We start from the raw sequence: 14,399 nt of genomic DNA, 5'->3' as shown, positions 1-14,399 counted from the left end.
CAGTCTGCAAGGGATACAGTCCGTAAGCACACATGATTGTGCGTGCTGCTGGTCCACTAATAGTACTAACCTTTAACAGTTAATTTTACTCATTTTCATTAATTACTAGTTTCTATGTAACTGTTTTTATATTGTTTTACTTTCTTTTTTAATTCAAGAACATGTTTTTAATTTATTTATCTTATTTTATTTAATAAATTTTTTTTTAAAGGACTTTATCTTCACCATACCTGGTTGTCCAAATTAGGCGTAATAATGTGTTAATTCCACGACTGTATATATCGGTATCGGTTGATATCGGCAGAGGTGGGTAGAGTAGCCAGAAATTGTACTCAAGTAAGAGTACTGTTACTTTAGAGATTTATTACTCAAGTAAAAGTAATGAGTAGTCACCCAAATATTTACTTGAGTACCCGGTAAAAGTAAAAAGTATGTTGTGAAAAAACTACTCAAGTACTGAGTAACTGATGAGTAACATACACACACATATCATATATATATATATATATATATATATATATATACACACATACATTGATATATACAGTATATCATTTATATTTATTTATTTTGCCGTTTTTGTTTACATGTTAAAGGTGTTTTAATGAATATACATGCATGTTTAACACATATAGATTCCTTTCTTTCATGTTGACAAGAATATAAGTTGGTGTATTACCTGATTCTGATGACTTGCATTGATTGTAATCAGACAGTAGTGCTTAACGTCCACGTTTTCAAATGCAGGAGAAAAAAAGTTCCTCCTTTCTGTCTAATACCACATGAAAGTGGTTGGTTTTTGGTAGATTATTTGTCCACCTTCCATATTCGTTTTCACACACTTTACAAGAAATACATCGGCGGCAAATTCCGTAGCTTGCTAGCTTGTTTGCGCTGGCTTTCGGAGACTCTTCTTTTGAAAGCGCAGGCGCGATGGAGCGGCACTTTTATTGTGAAGACAGGAATTGTGCAGTCAGTCTTTAGGCTTTTGACGGGATGTCCGGTTGAAATAAAAAAGTGCCTTTTTTCCTTCACACTTTTGATTGATTGATTGAAACTTTTATTAGTAGATTGCACAGTACAGTACATATTCCGTACAATTGACCACTAAATGGTAACACCCGAATAAGTTTTTACACTTGTTTAAGTCAGGTCATGTGACCACCTGGCTCTGTTTGATTGGTCCAACGTCACCAGTGACTGCATCTGATTGGTGGAACGAAGTGAAACGTCACCAGTAAGGCAGGCACTTTGAAGGTCTGTCTGACAGACCAAAACAAACAAAGCGTGCATTAACAGATCGATAAAAATTAGTAGCGAGTAGCGAGCTGAATGTAGATAAAAGTAGCGGAGTAAAAGTAGCGTTCCTTCTCTATAAATATACTTAAGTAAAAGTAAAAGTATGTTGCATTAAAACTACTCTTAGAAGTACAATTTATCCCAAAAGTTACTCAAGTAGATGTAACGGAGTAAATGTAGCGCGTTACTACCCACCTCTGCACATATATACTAACATCATAATACAGTCATCACACAAGATAATCATCAGGGTATATACATTGAATTATTTACATTATTTACAATCCGGGGTGTGGGATATGGAGGGGGGAGGGGGGGGGGGGTTAGGTTTGGTTGGTATCAACACTTCAGTCATCAACAATTGCATCATCAGAGAAATGGACATTGAAACAGTGTAGGACTGACTTGGTAGGATATGTACAGCAAGTAGTGGACACAGAGAGAGAGATCAGAAAGTATAAGAAAAAGTGTCTACATTTGATTATTTACAATCCGAAGAGGTATTATGTGGAAGGGAGGGTGTTAGTTTAGGGTTGTAGTTGCCTGGAGGTGTTCTTTTAGTGCGGTTTTGAAGGAGGATAGAGATGCCCTTTCTTTTACACCTGTTGAGAGTGCATTCCATATTGAAGTGGCATAGAAAGAGAATGAGTTAAGACCTTTATTAGTTCGGAATCTGGGTTTAACGTGGTTAGTGTTAGTGTTAGTGTTATTATGCTGTTTGTTACTTATGTATGTTATGTTGCAGCTATTTAAAATAGTTTTGTCAATTTGTTCTGGCCTGAAATAAATTGGCCCTTTGAAACATATCTTTGTCTTTGTGTGTTGTATGTAGAGCACATTGCTTAGCAGAGTTCAGTGATGCAAATGTATGTCGAGTTGATCAACAGATTGTATTATTCTCCAGTGCAATAACAGTACTGAAATGAAGGCTAAAAGGGCATTAATGGGAGCTTTAAAAAAAAAAAGTAGAAGAAGTAACTAAATAGTTACTTTTCACAGTAACGCATTACTTTTTGGTGTAAGTAACTGAGTTAGTAACTGAGTTACTTTTGAAATAAAGTAACTAGTAACTGTAACTAGTTATTGTTTTTCAGTAACTAACCCAACACTGTATATACATACATATATATACACATATATGTATATACATATATATATAAGTGTATATATATATCTTATATATATATACACATATATATATATGTGTATGTATATATATGTATGTATGTATGTATATATATATATATATGTATATATATATATATATATATAAAGATATATGTTTTTTAAGTGTGCAGAGTCAAACTCAAGACGAAATTCTCGACTCATGGTTTGTTTTACCATGAATTGATTTACGTGGACTCCGACTTAAACAAGTTGAAAAACTTATTGGGGTGTTATCATTTAGTGGTCAATTGTACGGAATATGTACTGTACTGTGCAATCTACTAATAAAAGTCTCAATCAATCAATCAATGATTTAAATCTGGGCTACTAACCGCGCCTTCTCTTTGCCATTAGGGTTTGTCTGATTTACTGTACATTGCAACCCTTACTTAACTCCACACACTGTTTCTAGTTAGGTACCCGCCCCTCCTGAAGTAGCCAGTTGTCAAAGCAAACGCGGTTTGTCTGACGTCACTGAATGGCGCACACAGTATAGGTGGATGCAGTATTTAAAATGTCAACAGTCGGAAGTAGCTGAGTGTGAGGACTTTTGGTCAAATATGAGAAAGATTATCTTTTAACGATTTACGGAGCAACGCACGTTGGATGCCATTGACGGTGACTCCCATTTTTTAAAGGTAAATAATGTGATTTATACGAGCACGACTAGCTTTAGCTAAAGTCAGCTAGCTTCGGTCGAAAACAAAACTTTGCCGCCAGAAGTAAGTAAGTTGACTTCTTTAATGTTCACAATTACTGATCATGTTTGCTGCTCAATTGTGTGCTTTGTGCTGTTATATATTAGAACAATGCTGAGGGTGTTTTTAAATGTATTCTATAGTATTGGTGAAGACGACGGCAACGCGAGTTAAAGCATCAACAGCGCAAGCTAATAAGATTCCAAAGTTATTTTAATTCAAACGTCTGACTAAGTATGATATTGTTGTGTTTATGCCGTCTTTCTGTCAAAACATTTCTGCTTGTTCTGTCAGTTTCGGATGTTGGTGTGTGCACTTATTTTAAACCTAGTCAACAATGAGGGGACTTCCGGTGTCGTCTGCATTCAATCAAGTTAAGTTAAGTTAAAGTACCAATGATAGTCACACACACACACACACACACACACACACACACACACACACACACACACACACACTAGTTGTGGTGAAATTTGACCCATCCCCTTGTTCACCCACTGGAAGGTGAGGGGAGCAGTGAGCAGCAGCAGAAATGAACCTAGCTGGTGGACAAAGATAAAGTGTGTTGTTGCTGGTAGTGATGGGTTGATGAGGCGTCATGAAGCGTTTCGACACATTGCAAAACTGTATTGATACTGTGTCGATACTGTGTCACTAAATACTGACATCTGCTGGACATTAAAAATCCCTACAGGCAACCTATGGACCGACTCAACTGACACTGATTTTATGACCTAGTACAGTGGTTCTCAAATGGGGGTACGCGAACCCCTGGGGGTACTTGAAGGTATGCCAAGGGGTACGTGAGATTTAAAAAAAATATTCTAAAAATAGCAACAATTCAAAAATCCTTTATACCGTATTTTCCGCACTATAAGGCGCACCTAAAAACCACAATTTTTCTCAAAAGCTGACAGTGCGCCTAATAACCCGGTGCGCTTTATTACGATTCATTTTCATAAAGTTTCGGTCTCGCAACTTCGGTAAACAGCCGCCATCTTTTTTCCCGGTAGAACAGGAAGCGCTTCTTCTTCTACGCAAGCAACCGCCAAGGAAAGCACCCGCCCCCATAGAACAGGAAGCGCTTCACCCGCCCCCATAGAACAGGAAGCGCTTCACCCGCCCCCGGAAGAAGAAGAAAAAACGCGCGGATATCACCGTACGTTTCATTTCCTGTTTACATCTGTAAAGACCACAAAATGGCTCCTACTAAACGATCCGGGTCATAAAAAGACGCAATCTCTCCATCCGCACACGGATTACTACCGTATTTCACAGCAACTGATATTCCTGTGAACCGCACTGTGGAACGGGAGCACGTACGGTGAATATTCGCTCCACAGGGAATGAGAAGTCATCCTTCACTGTGGTTCTAGCTTGCCATGCTAACTTCCACTCATGGTGATATTCAAAAGGAAGACCTTGCCAAAAGAGACCTTTCCAGCCGGCGTCATCATAAAAGCTAACTCGAAGGGATGGATGGATGAAGAAAAGATGAGCGAGTGGTTAAGGGAAGTTTACGCGAAGAGGCCGGGTGGCTTTTTTCACACAGCTCCGAAGGCGAACACACCTTCACTAAGACGGGCAGACAGCCTCGGACGACATACGCCAACATCTGCCAGTGGATCGTAAATGCTTGGGCAGATATTTCGGTCACAACTGTGGTCCGAGCTTTCCGGAAGGCAGGATTCACAGAACAACAGCGACACTGACTCCCGATGACTTCTACGAGGCGGAGCCGGCCATTTTTGGATCCCACGCTAGCGCAACTTTTCAATTCGGACACCGAAGACGAAGAATTCGAAGGATTTACGAATGAAGAATAACTTCAGAAGGTGAGCGCTATGTTTATTTTGTGTGTTGTGACATTAACGTTCGAGCAACATTACCGGTATGTTGCTATTGCTCTACACCATTTTGAATTTTACTATGTTTGTGATTGCACATTTGTACATTTTGGGACAGAGTTGTTAGAACGCTGGTTTTCAATATATTATTAAAGTTTGACTGAACTATCTGACTGTTTTTTTGACATTCACTTTAGCGCAGCGTTTTTTTGACATTCACTTTAGCGCAGCGTAGGCGCGGCTTTTAGTCCGGGGCGGCTTATTGGTGGACAAAATTATGAAATATGTAATTCATAGAAGGTGCGGCTAATAATCCGGTGCGCCTTATAGTGCGGAAAATACGGTAAATATATTTATTGAATAATACTTCAACAAAATATGAATGTAAGTTCATAAACTCAGTGAAGCACAAGCTCAGGTTTGTCACTAAAATGTCTGTCAAAAAGAACTGTGAAAAGAAATGCAATATTCAGTGTTGACAGCTAGATTGTTTGTGGACATGTTCCATAAATATTGATGTTAAAGATTTTTTTTTTTTTGTGAAGAAATGTTTAGAATTAAGTTCATGAATCCAGATGGATCTCTAATACAATCCCCAAAGAGGGCACTTTAAGTTGATGATTACTTCTATGTGTAGAAATCTTTATTTATAATTGAATCACTTGTTTATTTTTCAACAAGTTTTTAGTTATTTTTATATCTTTTTTTCCAAATAGTTCAAGAAAGACCACTACAAATGAGCAATATTTTGCACTGTTATACAATTTAATAAATCAGAAACTGATGACATAGTGCTGTATTTTACTTCTTTATCTTTTTTTTTTTCAACCAAAAATGCTTTGCTCTGATTAGGGGGTACTTGAATTTAAAAAAAAATCACAGTGGGTACATTGCTGAAAAAAGGTTGAGAACCACTGACCTAGTATATACAATAATATAAACCAAGTCATTGTATTTCCATCCATCCATCCATCCATCTTCTTCCGCTTATCCGAGGTCGGGTCGCGGGGGCAGCAGCTTAAGCAGGGAAGCCCAGACTTCCCTCTCCCCAGCCACTTCGTCCAGCTCCTCCCGGGGGATCCCGAGGCGTTCCCAGGCCAGCCGGGAGAGATAGTCTTCCCAGCGTGTCCTGGGTCTTCCCCGTGGCCTCCTACCGGTCGGACGTGCCCGAAACACCTTCCTAGGGAGGCGTTCGGGTGGCATCCTGACCAGATGCCCGAACCACCTCATCTGGCTCCTCTCGATGTGGAGGAGCAGCGGCTTTACTTTGAGCTCCCCCCGAATGACAGAGCTTCTCACCCTATCTCTAAGGGAGAGCCCCGCCACTCGGCGGAGGAAACTCATTTCGGCCGCTTGTACCCGTGATCTTGTCCTTTCGGTCATGACCCAAAGCTCATGACCATAGGTGAGGATGGGAACGTAGATCGACCGGTAAATCAAGAGCTTTGCCTTCCGGCTCAGCTCCTTCTTCACCACAACGGATCGATACAGCGTCCGCATTACTGAAGACGCCGCACCGATCCGCCTGTCGATCTCACGATCCACTCTTCCCCCACTCGTGAACAAGACTCCGAGGTACTTGAACTCCTCCACTTGGGGCAAGATCTCCTCCCCAACCCGGAGATGGCACTCCACCCTTTTCCGGGCGAGAACCATGGACTCGGACTTGGAGGTGCTGATTCTCATCCCAGTCGCTTCACACTCGGCTGCGAACCGATCCAGTGAGAGCTGAAGATCTTGGCCGGAGGAAGCCATCAGGACCACATCATCTGCAAATAGCAGTGACCTAATCCTGCAGCCACCAAACCAGATCCCCTCAACGCCCTGACTGCGCCTAGAAATTCTGTCCATAAAGGTTATGAACAGAATCGGTGACAAAGGGCAGCCTTGGCGGAGTCCAACCCTCACTGGAAACGTGTCCGACTTACTGCCGGCAATGCGGACCATCATTGTATTTCATTTAGGATTATTTCATAACTTCATTTAAATAAAAATATATTTTTTGTCTTTTTTAGATACAGTCAATAAATAATGTGAACATGTATCATAACATGGAAATCTAAGAGAACGTGTTGTGAATGAGGATGCTTGTGGACTTGGAAATTATTATTTACTTATTTTTACACATTTTTATTAAAAAAAAACAGTTTTTCCAACGTATTCCATTTTAGACGCTTTCTCTTCTTAGTTATTATTTCTCCGGCTGTAGGAAAGACCCGCTCACAGGGCACAGAGGAGGCGTCAGTGCGACACAGTTCGCGTATCGGTCACGTGACCAAAACAGCTCATGATCGGTCACGTGACTTTCTAAAAGCGGTACGCGCACCGACACAGGGTTTCGCTCTATGAGCTCGACGCATGCATCGGTGTTGCCGGACCCATCACTAGTTGCTGGTGTGGAGAGCAATGGAGAAATGTGTGTGTGAGTTAAGGAATACAGTGTTGTAAGTGAGCTCTGCTGCTGGTGTGGTAAAGTTGGCACTAAAGTTACGACAGCACATGGCAGTTTGTCGCAGTTTATCAGTCAATTTTGCGTGTTGCAGTTAGCTTGTGTCATTAATTATTGATCTGTATAACAACTACTAAAATGGGGCCTGAAGGTAATGTTGTTTTTTGTGAGGCTCGGCTGTTACAAAGCTTCATAATGGTACGTTTCAATAGGTCAGAGTAAATCTGGGCTAGATTGTTTTTGTGGAGTTTATTTTTCCATTGTTGTTAATGATTCTGTTCTCCTAAACCTTTTGTTTCAGAAAGAGCTTTTCACTCGCCCAGCTGCCACCATGAGCTCTGTACTGTCTTCTGTACAGACTCTCACGCAGATGTTCCATGAGAAAAAAGATGAATTTCTTCGTGAAATTGATGATGTCCACATGGTTTGGCTTGAGGAGATCCAGCAAGAGGCCAACCGCATGTTCTCAAGGTAGGTGTTTTGTTTACTTTTGTCTGAGCTGCACAGTGACATAGTTAGCTCGTCTGCCTCACAGATGGGAGATTGAGGTTAAAAATATTAGTTGGAGCATCTCTGTGTGATGCCAAAAGTGCAAATAGAACATAAAAAAGGTCACATTTCCACAGAGCCCCTACTAAGCATGCCCTGCACCGTCCATGTGGGTTAAAGGCCTACTGAAATGATTTTTTTTTTATTTAAACGGGGATAGCAGATCCATTCTATGTGTCATACTTGATCATTTCGCGATATTGCCATATTTTTGCTGAAAGGATTTAGTATAGAACAACGACGATAAAGTTCGCAACCTTTGGTCGCTGATAAAAAAAAAAAAAAAGCCTTGCCTGTACCGGAAGTAGCGTGACGTCACAAGTTGAAAGTCTCCTCACATTTCCCCATTGTTTACACCAGCAGCGAGAGCGATTTGGACCGAGAAAGCGACGATTACCCCATTAATTTGAGCCAGGATGAAAGATTCGTGGATGAGGAACGTGAGAGTGAAGGACTAGAGTGCAGTGCAGGACGCATCTTTTTTCGCTCTGACTGTTACTTAGGTACCGTATTTTCCGCACTATAAGGCGCACCGGATTATTAGCCGCACCTTCTATGAATTACATATTTCATAATTTTGTCCACCAATAAGCCGCCCCGGACTAAAAGCCGCGCCTACGCTGCGCTAAAGTGAATGTCAAAAAAACGCTGCGCTAAAGTGAATGTCAAAAAAACAGTCAGATAGTTCAGTCAAACTTTAATAATATATTGAAAACCAGCGTTCTAACAACTCTGTCCCAAAATGTACAAATGTGCAATCACAAACATAGTAAAATTCAAAATGGTGTAGAGCAATAGCAACATACCGGTAATGTTGCTCGAACGTTAATGTCACAACACACAAAATAAACATAGCGCTCACCTTCTGAAGTTATTCTTCATTCGTAAATCCTTCGAATTCTTCGTCTTCGGTGTCCGAATTGAAAAGTTGCGCTAGCGTGGGATCCAAAAATGGCCGGCTCCGCCTCGTAGAAGTCATCGGGAGTCAGTGTCGCTGTTGTTCTGTGAATCCTGCCTTCCGGAAAGCTCGGACCACAGTTGTGACCGAAATATCTGCCCAAGCATTTACGATCCACTGGCAGATGTTGGCGTATGTCGTCCGAGGCTGTCTGCCCGTCTTAGTGAAGGTGTGTTCGCCTTCGGAGCTGTGTGAAAAAAGCCACCCGGCCTCTTCGCGTAAACTTCCCTTAACCACTCGCTCATCTTTTCTTCATCCATCCATCCCTTCGAGTTAGCTTTTATGATGACGCCGGCTGGAAAGGTCTCTTTTGGCAAGGTCTTCCTTTTGAATATCACCATGAGTGGAAGTTAGCATGGCAAGCTAGAACCACAGTGAAGGATGACTTCTCATTCCCTGTGGAGCGAATATTCACCGTACGTGCTCCCGTTCCACAGTGCGGTTCACAGGAATATCAGTTGCTGTGAAATACGGTAGTAATCCGTGTGCGGATGGAGAGATTGCGTCTTTTTATGACCCGGATCGTTTAGTAGGAGCCATTTTGTGGTCTTTACAGATGTAAACAGGAAATGAAACGTACGGTGATATCCGCGCGTTTTTTCTTCTTCTTCCGGGGGCGGGTGAAGCGCTTCCTGTTCTATGGGGGCGGGTGAAGCGCTTCCTGTTCTATGGGGGCGGGTGCTTTCCTTGGCGGTTGCTTGCGTAGAAGAAGAAGCGCTTCCTGTTCTACCGGGAAAAAAGATGGCGGCTGTTTACCGAAGTTGCGAGACCGAAACTTTATGAAAATGAATCGTAATAAAGCGCACCGGGTTATTAGGCGCACTGTCAGCTTTTGAGAAAAATTGTGGTTTTTAGGTGCGCCTTATAGTGCGGAAAATACGGTACAAGGGCTCATTGGATTCCACACTCTCTCCTTTTTCTATTGTGGATCACGGATTTGTATTTTAAACCACCTTGGATACTATATCCTCTTGAAAATGAGAGTCGAGAAAGCGAAATGGACATTCACAGTGACTTTTATCTCCTCGACAATACATCGGTGTAGCACTTTAGCTACGGAGCTAACGTGATAGCATCGGGCTTAACTGCAGATAGAAACAAAAGAAATAAACCCCTGACTGGAAGTATAGACAGAAAATCAACAATACTATTAAACCATGGACCTGTAACTACACGGTTAATGCTTTCCAGCCTGGCGAAGCTTAACAATGCTGTTGCTAACGACGCCATTGAATCTAACTTAGCTACGGACCTCGACAGAGCTATGATAAAAACATTAGCTCTCCACCTACGTCAACCCTCATCTGCTCATCAACACCGAAGCTCACCTGCGTTTCAGCGATCTACGGAGCGAACGAAGGACTTCACCCAATCATCGATGCGGTCGGCGGCTAGCATCGGATAGCGCGTCTGCTATCCAAGTCAAAGTCCTCCTGGTTGTGTTGCTGTAGCCAGACGCTAATACACCGATCGCATCTACAGCTTTCTTCTTTGCAGTCTCCATTGTTCATTAAACCAATTGCAAACCAACACAGATGTCCAGAATACTGTGGAATTTTGCGATGAAAACTGAGCTTTTAGTATTGGATACAATGGCGTCCCAATACTTCCGTTTCAACCATCGACGTCACGCGCATACGTCATCATACCTAGACGTTTTCAACCGGAAGTTTCGCAGGAAATTTAAAATTACACTTTATAAGTTAACCCGGCCGTATTGGCATGTGTTGCAATGTTAAGATTTCATCATTGATATATAAACTATCAGACTGCGTGGTCGGTAGTAGTAGGTTTCAGTAGGCCTTTAATTTACTGTACGTTAATAATGGAACGGTTCATAGTTGCCGGTTACCGATTTTAAAGTATACCGTGGTATGTAAAAGTTAAATCCTTCAGATCCTGTGCGGCTCACAACCACACTCCCTGCACACAAATGTGCACAATTTATGGTGGGTGAAGGAGGCTTGCTTACTCAAACTTTTCCCTCCATTTTAAAACGATAAAATCGTGTATTTGGGAATGCTTCACCGACCGTAAAATGAGTCAACGGTTTGTCGGAAGAAGATCGCCAAATGTGCTTGCGGACAGTGGCAAGAGAAGACAACACATCGTGCATGATAGCGCATCTACTATGGCAGGGGTCGGCAACCCGCGGCTCCGGAGCCGTATGCGGCTCTATGATCACTCTGATGCGGCTCAGCTGCATACTTACCGCCCCTCCTGATTTTCATGGGAGACTTCCGGATTTCAGTGCCTCTCCCAGAAATGTCCCGGAGCAAATACTCTGATTTTCACCCTAACAATTATAATAAGGGCGTGCCGTGATGGCACAGCATTTAACGCCCTCTACCACCTGTACTAGCAGCGTGCCAGCCCAGCCACATGTTGTATGCAACCGCTGCTTGCACACATAGGTGACAGCAAGGCATACTTGGTCAACAGCCACACATGTTACACTGACGGTGGCCATATAAAACAACTTTAACACTCTTACTAATATGCGCCACACTGTGAACCAAAACCAAACAAGAATGACAAACACATTTCGGGAGAACATCTGCACCTTAACACAACATAAACACAACAGAACAAACACCCAGAATCCCAGGCAGCCCTGACTCTTCCGGGCTACATTATACACCCCTGCTACCACCAAACCCCGCCCCCACCCCAACCTTGCTCCCCCCCAACCATACCCCCCCAAGCGGTAGAAAATGGATGCATGGATGGGTGGATGGATAGCTATGCGTTAATTCATTTTTATTAACTGGATCGAGGGACTGTGATTCTCTTCATGGAACAAATAGTTATTGAGTAGTTTATGGAGAAATGTGATGGTGATTGCTTGATTTGTACGTTTTTAGATCAAATGAAATATGTAATACAACTATCAGCTTTGCAAACTCACCTGATGAGGTAGTTGGACAAGTGTGTACCTGCTGTGTCATCCAGATGATGTACCAAACAGAAATCTTCATGTTTTTTCTTTTTGGAAGGTGAAATAACTGAAAACATGTTTTATATTCTAGTTTCTTCAAAATAGCCTCCCTTTGCTCCGCTTACTGCTTTGCACACTCTTGGCATTCTCTAGATGAGCTTCAAGCACACCTGTGAAGTGAAAACTATTTCAGGTGACTATCTCTTGAAGCTCATCGAGAGAATGCCAAGAGTGTGCAAAAAAGTAACCAGAGCAAAGGGTGACTATTTTGAAGAGACTACAGTATAAAACATGTTTAAGTTATTTCACCTTTTTTGTAATATAAGTCTACATGTGTTCATTCATAGTTTTGATGTCTTCAGTGACAATCTACAATGTAAATAGTCATGAAAACTAATTGAATGAGAAGGTGTGTCCAAACTTTTGGCCTGTACTGTATATATGTCCATATATATGTGTTGCCTTCAATATTCTAATGGTGCTGTCATTCAATTTCAGAGATTTTAACACAGAGCTAGAGTTGATGCCCAAGACGCCATCGCAAAAAAAGAATAGCCGCAGAAAGCGTGTGTCTGTGGGGCGCCAGGAAGAAGGTCAAACCAGGAGGTTTGTTTGTTGAAATTAACTTTTTGCCGTATTTCTTAAAGGGGAACAGAACTGTACTTTTTGGGGGGTATTTAATCTATCCTTCACAATCCTTATGTTTTTAATTTTTATGCATTCTAACTCGTAAATAAACACATAAGTCAGCCAACAATTGGGAGCCGTTGCATCTATTGCGCTCATAAAGAGCCCCAAAAACATAAAAAATATACATGATGTAAGTAAGTATAGTATGGCTGTCAAAGTTAACGTAATAGTAACATGTAAACAATTATTTCCTTTAATGGTGCAAATTATTGTTGGCTTAAATATTGTGTATATTCTTTGATAACATTTTATGGTTGGCATTCCTCAATTACAGTACGTTTTGGCAGGCTGAATTTTACACTTTATTAATAAATAGAGAAGGTTAAGACATTGTCATGAAGCGATATGAATACCATTAAATTGTACAACATGTAATGTACAGAATATCAAAAGCGTTTATTCAGGCATAAATATCACAGATTACATTACAAAACACCTGTGACAATAATATCACGATTGTAACAATTCACATTTTGTGTTATTAATGCAGGAGACTAGTATCTAAACACGGAAGTGTAGCTCCTCTCCTCCAAAAAGCAAGTTGCTAAACAGCAGGAATTTAAATTCTGTTAGACACACCAACGCACTGTGGGTAATTTTTAAAAAAGTCATTAAAAGCGTGTTTGTCCATTTTGTGTTGAGCTGTTTTTAAAAAAAACGTAATGTTTAATAAAATGTAATTTAATGGAACACATTGTCCAGTCATAGTTTCAAAAACGTAATTATCTGTCTACGGCACAGTTATTATTCATGAAAAATGATATCTATAAATAGCGGTTAATTTTGAGTTAACTATGAACAAAATGCAATTAAATATTTTATTGATTTGACAGCCCTAAAGTGTGTATGTAATATAGTAACAGGCACATTAATAATAATAATGAAATATTTACGTATTTCAGTCATTTTAAGCATACGGCAGCGCATTAATTAAATTAAGTCTTATTCTGCAATTTTTCTGCTATTTCCTTCAACAACAGCAACACTCAACCATGGCAGACTTCCTGAGGGCCAACAATGACTACTTTGGGACAAATGATATAGCAGAACCTTATATTTTTGAGCATGAATGTATGGGGGATGAGTTTTAGAATCTGAGAGTTAAGCAGATCCAGCTCTTGTGAAACAAAAATCATCATGCAGCACTATTGCTAAGTGCTGAACAAGAAATACAAACTACGAACAAAATAAAACAATCACTTACTGTACAATGTCTGCTCTCAGTGAGATGCCGACTGATAGGATGATTATATTTTCCCGTTGAGGTAAAGAATTCATCATAATCCTCACACAGGAAAAAACAAAACAAAATGAGCATCTCTTTGTGTCTTTCTAGCCGTCTCTGTATATAAGTTGGATGTCAAAGTTGACTAACTTTGCGGTTAACTTTCTACTATACAAGTGAGAGGCATGATTTATAATCTAGAATTAACTTTTACCAACTCAGAGGCTATACAGCAGCTCACCAACTCAATATGTCAATAATGTTGTTGCATAAGCTAGTTACCTGTCTGTGATCAATGCTTCGCTAAACGTAGTTCCTTAACGTCAGCACTTATAATAATATCACTAATACTTGGTTGATATTCAGGTCATGAGATGCAAATGGAGGATTGTTGGATTTTGGAGGGCTTTATGGGCACAAGACGCTATAATGTAGTGACTCCCATTACCTCCATTGTTTGCAGACTTTTGCAAGTTAGAATGCATAAAAAAAGAAATACGTGTTCTTATCCTTCACATGGATTGTGAATGATAGACAACATATCAAAAAAAGTGCAGTTCCCCCTTTAATACCTATTTA

At 40.7% G+C, this 14,399-nt stretch overlaps 1 protein-coding gene across 5 annotated transcripts in view; it reads left to right on the top strand.

Moving 5' to 3' along the window:
- The first annotated feature begins 2,938 nt into the window (after nt 1-2,938).
- The window catches only part of LOC133612271 (inner centromere protein B-like), a 41,736-nt gene continuing 30,275 nt past the window's right edge, over nt 2,939-14,399 (top strand). For all 5 annotated transcript variants that reach the window (XM_061969517.1, XM_072913969.1, XM_061969518.1 and 2 more), the window contains exons 1-3: nt 2,939-3,104; nt 7,762-7,931; nt 12,404-12,511. In XM_061969517.1, the coding sequence (XP_061825501.1) occupies nt 7,792-7,931; nt 12,404-12,511 (248 nt within the window). In that variant the 5' untranslated portion in view covers nt 2,939-3,104; nt 7,762-7,791. The remainder of the gene's footprint in view (nt 3,105-7,761; nt 7,932-12,403; nt 12,512-14,399) is intronic.

Source organism: Nerophis lumbriciformis, linkage group LG10 (assembly GCF_033978685.3).
Source record: "Nerophis lumbriciformis linkage group LG10, RoL_Nlum_v2.1, whole genome shotgun sequence".
Classification (NCBI taxonomy): Eukaryota; Metazoa; Chordata; class Actinopteri; order Syngnathiformes; family Syngnathidae; genus Nerophis; species Nerophis lumbriciformis.
This window is presented reverse-complemented; position numbering and strand designations above follow the sequence as displayed.